The sequence below is a fragment of the Lithobates pipiens genome, unplaced genomic scaffold (genome assembly GCF_037356315.1).
Source record: "Lithobates pipiens isolate NorthernLeopardFrog02 unplaced genomic scaffold, aLitPip1_a1.2 Scaffold_16, whole genome shotgun sequence".
NCBI lineage: Eukaryota > Metazoa > Chordata > Amphibia > Anura > Ranidae > Lithobates > Lithobates pipiens.
The window spans coordinates 498,640,655-498,654,184 of NW_027507748.1; the positions used below are offsets into that span (position 1 = coordinate 498,640,655).

At 41.1% G+C, this 13,530-nt stretch overlaps 1 protein-coding gene across 16 annotated transcripts in view; it reads left to right on the plus strand.

Moving 5' to 3' along the window:
• Window positions 1–13,530, plus strand: part of MYCBP2 (MYC binding protein 2) — a 399,577-nt gene that overhangs the window by 290,496 nt on the left and 95,551 nt on the right. For 14 of the 16 annotated variants that reach the window (XM_077483080.1, XM_077483077.1, XM_077483078.1 and 11 more), the window contains 2 exons: window positions 2,218–2,442; window positions 3,030–3,162. In XM_077483080.1, coding sequence (XP_077339206.1) covers window positions 2,218–2,442; window positions 3,030–3,162 — 358 coding nt within the window. The remainder of the gene's footprint in view (window positions 1–2,217; window positions 2,443–3,029; window positions 3,163–13,530) is intronic. The other 2 variants (XM_077483089.1, XM_077483093.1) reach the window with 1 other exon arrangement.

Sequence of the window (13,530 nt, forward strand, 5' to 3'; positions counted from 1 at the left end):
GTATATTCAGTATGTAAACATTTTCTGAGAGTTGTATGAGCAGGAAAAAATGTTTCTACTTTAAACAGTTTGGAATATGCTTCCAATAAAGGAAAATGTTTAAGTTCTGTTCATCTGACCAAGAAACTATTTGCGGATCACAATAGTGAAGAAATTATTGGTGGAGCGTGATGGAACCTTTGGTGGAGCATGATGGTGAAGAAACCCTGGGTGGAGCATGATAGCGAAGAAACTATTGGTGGAGCATTACAGGGGCTTTCAATACATGAAGTTTTGTATAATCAACCTTTTATAGTGCTGTGTGACCGTCATTAGAGGAGTTTCAACCACCAAGGTTTTGACAAGCTTGGTATTCAGAAACCTTAGGTGCCTCTTATTTTCTGCATACTAAAACAAATAAGATGGTGCCTGATATAATGCTTAAATGTGCCCGGGCCGCTAAATTGCGACGCTAGGGTATAAGAAAAAAAAAACCTGAATATCTGTTTTTCTCTCATGTTAGTATAGCGTGAAGTTTAATTTAATATTGGTTTTCTGTGCATTCTACATATAAAGTGTATTGCTTATAACTTTTGAACTATACTAGAGAATGTTTAGCTTTATATTCTTTTAATGAAAGTTTTAGGATTGGTTTGTAAGATTTATTCTGGTATGTTCCCGGATTAAAGCAAGACTAAACATTTTTATCATAGTCAAGCTCACAGAAGAAAAACTCCTATTGGATATGGAACACAGGCTAATATTATCATGCTCCCTACCTTTGGTGATATAGCTACAACATAAGATTTAGCATTTTTGTGAATACAAAAGTAAATTCCTTAAAATGAGCTTTCTCATTGTATATGGAAAGAGTCTTTGTCCCCCCTATATAATAGAGGAGCACAAATCGCAGAAGTATCAGTCAGTTCAATCAAATAACTACTTTTAAAGCTGAACTCCAGGTACTGGGAGAATTATTCATTTGAACGGTTTTCTCTTGTAAAGGATTTGTAAGTTCAATCAGGCAGTCTTTGATCCACCCCTGCTGGACAGCATAGCCAGGTCCTACACCTCAGTGTGAACAATAAATCCGTTTAAAGGGGAACAAGCTTAAGTTGTTACTAAACCCCTAAATGCACAACAGTAAAACCATTCCTTTATATGCAGTAAACAATGTTACTCACTGTGGAACCTAATGGGTTTATCCTCCACATTGTGTAGAAAGGCTGTTTGATCCAGTCTTTAACTTTCCCTATCTTCCACTGTCCCCGATCTATCTTCTGAACACACAGAGCCTTTGAAGTCACTCTGTACATGCTCAGATTGGTGTCTATTGCTAGATGAGTTTTTTTTTTTCCTTGACAGGGTGCATGTGATCATCACAGGGCCAATCGGCACCATTCTGACAGAGGGTCAGGGGTCCTGCAGCCTCATAGGACAGTGTAGAATGAAAACCCCTCCTACAAGCTTTAATCAGACACTGATAGAAGTCACAAGACTATTCAATTTAGACGCATACAACAATAAAATAAAAAATGTAACCCAAGATTAACACAAAATCATTATAGCTTCTATTGATGCGTGGCAAACTGAAGCTCAGTTGGTGATTGGGAGATAAAGAAATGCTCTGCGGTGATGCTTTTGCTGTTCCCTACCTCGATTTATGCATGGTAGAACTGACAGTGTTGCACAGGGCAGTGCTGACTATCAGGTCAGGAGGTGCAAGAGGTTGATGTTATGACAGATTTGGGTACTTGTACCTGTTCTTTGTCAAATTGCATTAGAATTTTTGTTTTAATACCTACTGGGACTTCATTGTGTTCTTTATATTCTTCTAGAGCTCAGCTTTAAAGCATCAGGCAACATGTTTTCACTTTAACAATTGTTCTGTGTTTGGGAATAGATGTTAATTTTTCAGCAGTGGTATAGGCCATTCGTGTGTACTGGACTTCTAGAGTGCTAATATTTCCCGAACGGTCAATCCACAGTACTGTTTTTTTTCCTTCAGCAGCATTGGGGATTATTTCTGAAATCGTGGGCCCTTTGCTGGAAATTGAATTGAAACCTGCCTTTTATATATGAATATTGCATTTTCTTTTGCTAAGCAGCAAATTGGTGTTTTTAGTGGCTCAGAAATTGGAAACTTGGCATGTACATGTTCATTTATGAATGGTTTATGTTTGAAGGAGTAGAGAGGTAAACGGAAGTATTGATGATCTGCTTTGTTTTATCTGTCAGGAGCAGGTAGCAAATTCGGAGGATTTATTGAAAGACTTCAATGTGCATTGCACACAGGAAATGACAATGCGAGAGCATGACGTCCCAGTACTCAGGGGCGGACCTGGATTCTACAAGGTAGTGAAGACTGGGCCCTCTGGTCACAACATCAGAAGCTGCCCAAACCTAAGAGGTATCCCAATTGGAATGTTAGTTCTGGGAAACAAAGTCAAGGCTGTGGGCGAGGTATGGACTCTTCTAGCTACAGTTGATGACTTGCTTAACTCCCCTAATGTCATGCAACAAAGCTTTACTTTTCTCAGATGTCCTTACTGTTTTATTTGCACTCTTGTTATAGCATTGCTAAACTTGCACATTTTTCATTGGACAGTTATGTTGCTTTTCTCAGATGTTTCTAAATATGTATATTTATGGGCTGTCCAGTGCCGTAATCACTTACGGAATTTCAAGTATGCTCTGACTATTTTTACTCTTAAAATGACAGTGTAAATTTTGGAGCTTCTTTGTAAAGTTTGCTTCAAGGTGTAGTGTGTCATGCTATTTCTCAATCCACCCTTGGAATTTGTGGATGCCTTATTATAAATCTGAACCATTTCCTGCTGTGCTTGCCATTATTTGCTAGGCATTTTTCTATCGCTCAGTGTTGGCTATTTTGAATTCTGATCATTTTGAAATATGTATACTTTAACTTTGTCTCTTGCTGAAAAGGCCACACGGTCTGTATTAGTATTGTAGCATGCTGTCATGATTATAGTTTTTGATTAAACCAATGTTAATATCTGCATGAATGTTATGATCTGTTCTTGTGCTAGGTGGTCAGTTCTGAAGGTACATGGGTACAGTTGGATAAAAACAGCATGGTAGAGTTCTGTGAGAATGATGAGGGTGAGGCGTGGTCCTTGGCGAGAGATGCTGGAGGCAATCAATATCTCCGTCATGAAGATGGCAAGTATATTTAATTCTAATAGCAATTATATATTTTCACATTCTAACTTGAGCCCAAACACTTACAACCTTCTCGATTTATTTTTTTGTGTTTCAGTGGGGGTCAGGGAACTTTAGCTCAGCACCTTTTTATAGATTACAATTATTAGAGCATAGACTACAACAGTTTGAAGGCATTCACTTTTTCTTGAATAGTCACTAATGAGCAAAACTCCCAATGTCTTCAGTACTATTCTGTGATCTCTGACCATTTATAAATGGTAAAAATGTTTGCAGATTAAGAAAATCTTACACTGCCAGACAGATGCTGAAAAATGGGGCCTGGATCTCCCCAGAGCTGCAAGAGTGTACTGTTGTGCATCTAATATTTACCTGTTGACCCATTTTATATATATATATATATATATATATATATATATATATATATATATATATATATATATATATATATATATATATATATATATATATATATATATTATATTCAGCTAACAGTATGTATGTGTGTTTTATATGTACTGTGTGTATGGGTGGTGCAGTGGTGTAGCGGATAACGCTTTCGCCTAGCAGTAACAAGGGTTGCTGGTTCAAAACCCAACCATGACACTACCTGCCTGGAGTTTGCATGTTCTCCCTGTGTGGGTTTCCTCCAGGTACTTCGGTTTCCTCCCACACTCCAAAGACATGCTGATAAGTTAATTGGATCTGTCAATTGTATATGTTAAAGCGCTGCGTAAATTGACGGTGCTATATAAGTAACTGAAATGTGCATGTGTGTGTATATACGTAATGCAAGAAAAAAAGTGTGTATATATATTTTCTATCACTTTGTGTTAATTTTATTGACTCTTACACAGTAAAGATTACATTTTCCAGGCAAGATCATTCTCCATAGACTTGCTAAAAGCTAGGTGCCAGCTGCAATCAAATGCATTGCCCATCCATTTCTTAGTGGGCACTTAATTTACAAGAATTCGTTAATTGCTAGAACATCTGGAAAATTGACCGTGATGGCCTCTAATATCAGCACGGTGTTTAAATTACCCCGTGCAATGTGTACATAAAAGTAATCCAATCATAGTGTGCCCCTCATTAAATGTACAAATGAATATCCAATTCTTTAGATATGTAATTTAATACTTAAACACTTGTTTAATATGTACTCCATTTGCTTTTAATTACTTTGTCAATTCTTTAGTAAGATGAACTTTTTTTTTTTTGTCCATTGAGGGACACAATCTTTAACGTTTCTTACGCTATCTGTGTGAAGACTGGCAAACAAAACTGTAGGAGCAGACCAGGATAACCCTTCCTACTACAAGAATGCCTCAGTGTCTAAGTAGAATGGACGTCTTGTCTTCAGCTCTGCTGTCAAGCTTTTTTTTCTTCTTTTTTTTTTTTTTTTTTTTTTCTTTTTCTTCAATCCAGACTCCTCTCTGGTATACTGCATCTGGACCCTGCTGGGCTGGACAATGATTAGATGTTAGGATAGCCTGGAAGTGACCTTCCAGACTCTTGGGGTAAACATTGGCTGCAAAGCACTTTCCAAATCAAAAAACAATGGCATTCCCCTAGCACTTCTCCTAATATTCGCTTAGTGAGTAGGCCAAGCACAGAAACTACCTAACTTCCATAGCTTGCATGGTACCGTTATTCCCTGTTCCTGAGAAGGAGTTACACTGTGGGACTCATGTTCTTGATGAGTTTACCACTGAGGCATTGCTGTCTACTGTTGCTCCCAATTTAAAGGAGACTGTTTTGGTTCTTATTGATCCCGTGTGCACCACACAGAAACTAGAGTATCAGCCTGCTGCTCTTACCAGTGGCTGTTTCCAGTCTTTGATGGTTTCAAACTTCTAAGGGAACAAACCCTTTCCTTTTTGCACCCAATTTTCCAACTATTTCTCTATTGAGCTTGTAGGCACCCTGATCATTTATTTGCACCCTGCCAAGTACTTGTTAGCTTTGTTTGTGTTTTGTGGGGAATTTGTACAGAAGTGATTCATTCTCACCCTTGATCTGGCCGTTTCCCATCGCTAAACAAGGTGCTTACTCTTCTGATATAGGATGCACCTGTACTTGAAAGACATATGTAGCCTTTTCTAGATCTCTAGCCACTCTGGCAGGTATTGCCCTAAAGCATATTCTGACTGCGACTTAACATGCCATGTCTCAAATGAGATCTAACCACTGCTGCAGTTGAGCTCTTGTTTATTGCACACAACTTCAGCAGTAATTGTCCATTGGAAGCTTTTTGTCTCATTTTCTGCATGTCTCGAATATCTATACACAAATGTAGGGCACTTGGCCTAAAGTGCTGGACTGTAGAACCTTAGTAAAGTCTAATCTCTGTAGCCTTAAAGAGACAATTAATTCAGGCTCACTTTTGATATTAAGCATCCTGCTGGTGGCAAGTATGCCCATCTTCCTCAGCAGAAAAAGCCTAAGGAACCTGAGGAGTCTTGCTTAAAGCAAAGTTCAACTGCAAGACCTGGAGCTCAGTCTGCCAAATCCTCAGAAAACCTTTCCTTGGCACAAAGTTGTGCCCCCACTTTTCAGAGTGTGGGAATGTTTAACCTTTGTGGGCAGTTTGCATCTCAGCTGCTTAGGTGCAGGAAGTGGTATCCTAGGGTTATAAACTAGAGTTTTTGCTTCTTGCACCTTTCTAGTTTTTTCACCTCCCTAAACTTCCTGTTTCACTGCACAGATTGGCAGATATTAATCGACTCCCCTCAGGGCTTCTGGTTCAAGCCTCCTGTGCAGAACAATTTCGTGTGTTACACCAAGCAACTCACCTTGACCATACTTACAGGGGGACCACTTTCCCAGCTTGGATCTCAAAGCTTTCAGTGTCTGTTTTCAGGTCCAGAAATACCACATAAAATTTCACCAAATCTGCCCCACTGTCATTAGGGAGACTTCTGGCTTCTAAATATGCAAGAATACTTTCCATGATGTCCCCATCTTTCCAGCATGCAAGGGATTCCTATGCCTTATAGGATCCTTGCACACCTGGTATTTCCCAAGATGTTGGCCCAATTATTAGTCCTTCTGTGCTCTAATTGCAGCCCCATGGTTGAATACTTGTTCAACTTCCTGATGAAGTAACAATTGGCAAGGGCTCTGGAGGGCAACATGTCATTGGCAGTCCAGATGTTACAGGGATGGATCCTGAACCTTCAAAAATATTGCTGGAACTGTGTTTGGATTATCTGGGTTTAGTCCTGGACACAGCTTAAGTCAAAGTGTTCCTTTCACAAAACACTCTACTGTTGCATTCTCATGAAGTCCGTAAGTTTCGGCAATTCTTTGTTTTTGCATTTGTTTTCTAGATTGCATCCTACTTCAAGGCAGTGCCATTTACCCAGTTTTACTCCAGACGTTTGCAACATTCTATTGAGACAATATGATCTGTTTGTTACAGAGGACCAGGTTGTCCTTGGCTTAGTAGCTCAGTAATCTGGCTCTGGAGTCAGAGAAACTCCTTGTATTTTGGAGGTGATTCTCACAATGGATGCCAGCCTGTTTTGCTAGGGTGAAGTCCTGGAAGCCCTGTTGGTGCACAGGATGAGTCTCAGTATCTTCCCCTGGTTGGTATTCTTGAATTTTAGTAGTTTAGATGTCTCTGCAGCATTTCACCATCTTGAAGGGTCATTCCACCCTGATGCAGTTAAAAAATGCCACAGCCTAGATGGACCCTGTAAGGGGCACTAGCTTCTCTTTGACATTTTTGACAGATTTTTAGTAATTGCAGTTATACAAAGTCTACAACAGTACAAATGCCAAGAAAGGGATGGCGGATGAAAGTGAAAAGTGGGTACAAGGAATGCAAAAACATACATGCATACACCTCATTGAGAAGGTGAATTGTGTGGTACCTCAATAATGGCGCTCTAACAAAACCACAATTGCAAATATCATTGACGGGCTGAGCATTCTGATTCAATACATTAAAGAGACATACAGGCAGAGCAAGGCAAGACTGGAAGGATCATAATATACATTGCGCCTAGAGCTACACTATATTCTGGCTTAACCACTTAAAGACCACCACATGGAGATATACGTCGGCAAAATGGCATGTACGGGCACAAGCCCATACCCGTACGTGCTTGCCTTCCAGCGGTTGGGGGGGTCCGATCGGACCCCCTCCCGCTGGCTGCGTCGGTCCGTTAAGCTTCAGGAGCGATCCGTATTTTTCTTTTGATGTCATTATTGCATCATTTTGCACATTGAGAATTTGTATTGTTTTATAAGCACTTTATTATTAGCACTTTATACCTTTAACCACTTAAGGACCACCGCATGTAAATGTACGTCAGCACAATGGCACTGACGGGCACAAGCACGTACATGTACGTGCTTGCCTTCCAGCGGGTGGGGGTTCCGATCGGACCCCCTCCCGCTGAATGCGGTGGTCTGTTTCGCTCGAGCGATCCGGGATGAGGGGATGGGCGTTTGTTTCTGGCCATCCCCTCTCGATCGCTCCTGGCAAATGAGTAGCTTCCCCTGCCTGTGTAGTGTAAACACAGGCAGGAGGAAGTGATGTCACTCTCCTCCGGCGGTCTTTTTGACTGGACTGCAAAGAGAACACATAGTAAGTGCACCAATCACTACACTGACATGTAGGTACACATAGGCACACAAATCACCCCCCCCCCCCCCCCCCGTCAGTGTCACCGATTGCAGTGATCATTTATTTACTGATCACTGCATTTAGTGTCAGTTGTGACAGTAAAAAGTGTCAGGGCAGTTAGTGTTAGGTCCGTTAGTGTTAGGTCCAGGGTAGCCCCCTACCCCCCCAATAAAGGTTTAACCCCCCTAGAGGCCCCTAGAGTTAACCCTTTACCCCCTTTTGCCAGTGTCACTAAGCAATCTTTTTTCTGATCGCTGCATTAGTGTCACTGGTGATGCTGGTTAGCCAGTTAGTTGTTTAGATTCCCCGTCAGGTTTTTATATAGCGTCAGGGACCCCCATATACTACCTAATAAAGATTTTAACCCCCTGATTGCCCCTAGTTAACCCTTTCACCAGTGATCACCATATAAGTGTTACGGGTGACTCTGGTTAGTTTGCTTTTTATAGCATCAGGGCACCCACCATTTATTACCCAATAAAGGTTTAACCCCCTGATCACCCGGCGGTTGGTCAATTAGGTTTTAGGGTCAGGGTCTGCGTCGCCTCAGGCAGCGCTAGGTTAGTGCCAGTACCGCTAACACTCACGCGCAAAGCATACACCTCCCGTAGTGGTATAGAATCTGAACAGATCAATATCTGATCTGATCAGATCTATACTAGACTCCCCAGCAGTTTAGGGTTCCAAAAAAACGCATAGTTAGCGGGATCAGCCCAGATACCTGCTAGCACCTGTGTTTTTGCCCCTCCGCCCAGCCCACCCAAGTGCAGTATCGATCAATCACTGTCACTTACAAAACACTAAACCCATAACTGCAGCATTCGCAGAGTCAGGCCTGATCCCTTCCATCGCTAACAGTTTTTTTTGGTAGCGTTTTATATTTAAATCCTGAAGGCGGTGCTTGGTTTTTGGGGGGCCCGTACGCGGCTAGGCTCCCAAAAGTCCCCCCGTACTCGGGAGAAGCAGATATTTTTTTTTGGGGTGTAATTTCACTTATGCCCATACTTGTGGCAAAATATAAAATACTCCATGGACTCAACATGCCTCTCAGTACATAGCTTGGGGTGTCTACTTTCCAAAATGGAGTAATTGGGGGGGGGGGGGTGGTTTGTGTTGGCATTTTATGGCCTTTGAAACTGATAGGTAGTGAGGAGTGAAATCAAAAATTTGCACCCTTAGAAATCCTGAAGGCAGTGATTGGTTTTCGGGGTGCTGTACGTGGCTAGACTCCCAAAAAGTCCCGCACATGTGGTATCCCTGCACTCAGGAGAAGCAGCAGAATATATTTTGGGATGCAATTCCACATATAACTATGGCATGTGTGAGCAATATATCATTTAGTGACAACTTTTTGACTTTTTGTAATCTTCTTTTTTTTTATTTTATTTTTTGTCATTATTCAATCACTTGGGACAAAAAAAATATTCAATGGGCTCAACATGCCCCTCAGCAATTTCCTTTGGGTGTCTACTTTCCAAAATGGGGTCATTTGGGGGGGGTTTGTACTGCCCTGCCATTTTAGCACCTCAAGAAATGAGCTAGGCAGTCATAAATTAAAAGCTGTGTAAATTCCAGAAAATGTACTCTAGTTTGTAGACGCTATAACTTTTGCGCAAACCAATAAATATATGCTTATTGATTTTTTTTTTTTTTCAAAATTTTCTGTCTTTTCCTTTTATATCGTAAAAAATAAAAATCGCAGAGGCAATCAAATACCATCAAAAAGAAAGCTCTATTTGTGGGAAGAAAAGGACGCAAATTTCGTTTGGGTACAACATTGCATGACCGCGCAATTACCAGTTAAAGCAATGCAGTGCGAAATTGTAAAAAGACCTCTGGTCCTTAGGCTGACAATTGATCCGGGGCTTAAGTGGTTAATTGAGAATCACTTTTGTTATCTTTATTCTAAAAAAAAAAAAAAAAAAAAAAAAAAAAAAAATTCTCATTCTCATAGCGTAACATCATCTTTCACATTATATAAAAAAATTGGGCTAACTTTACAGGGTTTTTTTTTTTAAAGTGTATTTTTTCAAAAATATTGCATTTGAAAAACAGCTGTGCAAATCTAGTGATGCCACAACCGGGATATCACTCTTTACAGGAGGTGGTCTCAGTGGCGGGTTCGCCGCAAGATCATCCTTGGCGGCAGGAGAGGTGCCAGCGGCGGAGGCGATTGAGTCCTTTCATCTGCTGGGTATGGAGACGAGTGATGGCCCCCACTCGTCTCTATACCATAGGAGGGTGGAAGTGATGTCAAAACGTCACTTCTGCCCATACCTCTTAAAGGTACTTTTTTTTTTTTTTTTTTTTTTTCTAATTACTTTATTTTTTTATTATTTTTTTTATTGCATTTAAGTCCAAATATGAGATCTGAGGACTTTTTGACCCCAGATCTCATATTTAAGAGGACCTGTCATGCTTTTTTCTATTACAAGGGAAGTTTCATTGTAATAGGAATAAATGTGATATATTTATTTTATTTTTTTTAAAGTGTAAAAATAAAATCAAGTAAAATATGAAAAAAAAATAATTTAAAACACCCCGTCCCGACGAGCTTGCGCACAGAAGCGAACGCATACGTGAGTAGCGCCTGCATATGAAAACTGCGGTCAGACCACACCTGAGGTATCGCCCCGATCGGTAGAGCGAGAGCAATAATTCTAGCCCTAGACCTCTGTAACGCAAAACGTGCAACCTGTAGAATTTTTTTAAATGTCGCTTATGGAGATTTTTGAGGGTAAAAGTTTGACGCCATTCCACGAGCAGGCGCAATTTTGAAGCATGACATGTTGGGTATCAATTTACTCGGTGTAACATTATCTTTTACAGTATATAAAAAAAAAAATTGTCCTAACTTTACTGACGTCTTATTTTTTATTTTATTTTTTTATTCAAAAAAGTGTGCGTCTAAGACCGCTGCTCAAATATGGTGTGAAAAAAAGTATTGCAATGACTGCCATTTTATTCTCTAGATTGTTTAGAAAAAAAACAAAATATAACGTTTGGGGTTCTAAGTAATTTTCTAGCAAAAAAAAAAACGTTTTAAACATGTAAACACCAAATTTGAAAGAGGCCTGGTTCTTAAAGTGGTGTTGCCACCCAAAAAAAAATTGGAAAAAATAAATTTTACTCACCTCTAAATGCCTGTTGCCAAGGGGTCCCTCGTAGTCTGCCTCCTTCATTGTCGGGGCTGGTGACGTCACTTCCCCTCGCCACCGCAGTCATCTGGGACCTGTCACGTGTCCCAGGTGACTGTGCACCGTAGCACGGCGCGCCGCTTGTGCATGCACAGTGGGTGCCCGGCTGTGGCTTCACATACTTTCCCACAGTAAGAATGCTGGGAGCGGGGAACAAGAGGGGGCTTCGTTCCCCTGAATCGTTGGACCCTGGAACAGGTAAGTGTCCGATTTATTGAAAGTCAGCAGCTGCAGTATTTGTAGCTGCTGACTTTTTAATTTTTTTGGGGGGGGGGGGCACCCCACTTTAACCACTTGCCTACTGGGCACTTAAACACCCCTCCTGCCCAGACCAATTTTCAGCTTTCGGTGCTCACACTTTGAATGACAATTACTCAGTCATGCAACACTGTACCCAAATGAAATTTTTGTCCTTTTTCCCCACAAATCGCGCTTTCTTTTGGTGGTATTTGATCACCTCTGTTATTTTTTGCGCTATAAGTGAAAAAATACCAAAAATTTTGAAAAAAAAACGCATTTTTCTTTGTTTCTGTGATAACATTTTGCTAATTATTTTTCTTCATAAATTTTGGCCACAATTTATACTGCTACATATCTTTGGTAAAAATTACCCAAATGAGTGGATATTATTTGGTCTTTGTGAAAGTTAGAGTCCACGAGCTGTGGTGCAAATCGCACAAAATTGATCACATCTGATGTACTGGTGGTCTATCATTTCTTGTGACCCAAACAAGCCAGGAAAGTAAAAATATCCCCCAAATGACCCCTTTTTTTGAAAGTAGACATTCCAAGGCATTTAGTAAGAGGCATGGTGAGCTTTTTGATATTTTTTTCCCACAATTCTTTGCAAAATTAAGATTTTTTATTTAAATTTTTTCCACAAAATTGTAATAGGTTATTTCTCTCACATGGCATGTGTATACTACAAATAATGCCCCAAAATAATTTCTGCTACTCCTGAGTATTACGATACTACATGTGTGGGTCTTTTCCACAGCCTGACCACATAGAGAGGCCCAACATGCAGGGAGCACCGTCACATGTTCTAGGAGCATAAATTATACATCTAACTTGTTGACTACCTATTACACTTTTGAAGGCCCTGGAGCACCAGGACAGTGACACGTGACAGTTGGCACTGATACATGGCACTGACAGATGCCACTAATATGTGGCACTGATGACACGTGGCACTAATGACAGATGACACGTGGCACTAATGACAGATGACACGTGGCACTAATGACAGATGACACGTGGCACTAATGACAGATGACACGTGGCACTTATGTGGCAGGTGGCACTAATATGTGGCACTGGGGGCAGGTGGGCACTTTATTTTCTCTAACCACTGTGAGATCTTGCACTGTCTGTGTGAGGAGGGAGAGCGGCAATGAGAGATGATCTCATATGTTTACATATAAGATCATCTCTCATTGGGCACGCCGATCGCGCTGTGAACGGCCGCTGTGATTGGCCGTTTACAGCGATCTGTGACTGGCTGTGTCCGGGGGACACGGACAGCACAGAACTTCCCCCAATGCCCGCCCGCGGTGGCGCGCAGAGGGGAAGTAAACAGGAGGATGTCCAGGGACGGCCTCCCGGCAGTTAACGTCCACTCTGTAGCCGTCTTTCGGGTATAGGGCGCACGCGAAGTGTTTAAACTGCCTTTATCTACAGAGAAGTTCATTCCTTTGAGCTAAAAAGAACAAACTGTTAAAATTGTTCTCTTTTACCTGAGCCTAGGCATGTTGTGATAAACTTGGCAGGCTACCTGTTTTTTACAGCTGCTTGAGCAGAAAACTCTCTGTACTGAATCTGGAAATGCTGAGTTAATATCACGAGGGGGGTGGAATCGCAATCTTGATTGTTCTTTTAACGCTTAATCGTGCAGCTCTAATGGCGCCTTTTGGCCAGATTAAGAGACCAAAGAGGTTTGCCCCCTACTGTGATCTACCTGCAATCAGTGTTTAAACCAGTTGTTATATAAGAGATGTTGGATGAGTGTCCAACTTATGTTGGTTCCACCATCTCCTACATGGCTCCAGTAGATCGTCAAAGCTTATGGTCTCCACAATCGAGGTTCATTTCCTGTTAAGGCACACTCTACTAGGTCTGAGTGCTTTTTTGACTTTTCAACGTCGGGCGACTGCACAAGGTGGCCACCTGGTCTTCTGTTAACATGTTTTCTGTTCAACCATTTGGGGTGTTATGGCATCATCTGATGCCGGTTTTGGTTATAACGTCCATCAGGTGGTTCTTTGAGCTGCAGAAAGTCCTCAGTTTTCCAAAAAAACCTTGGAGTCTTTTGAGGGATACAGTTATTGTTATACAAGATTTATATAGCCCCTACAGTTTGCCCTGCGCTTTACTCCTGTATTGTAACTATACTTTCTGCCCTCATGTTGTAATTAGAGGGCCCTGCTCCCTTCCCACCCATCCGTGTTTACAGTCCTGCTCTGTTTTTTTGCGCCAAAGCTGAGGAATGCTTAGTAGTAGGAGGGATTATTCTGGGCTAACCTTATTATTTATTTT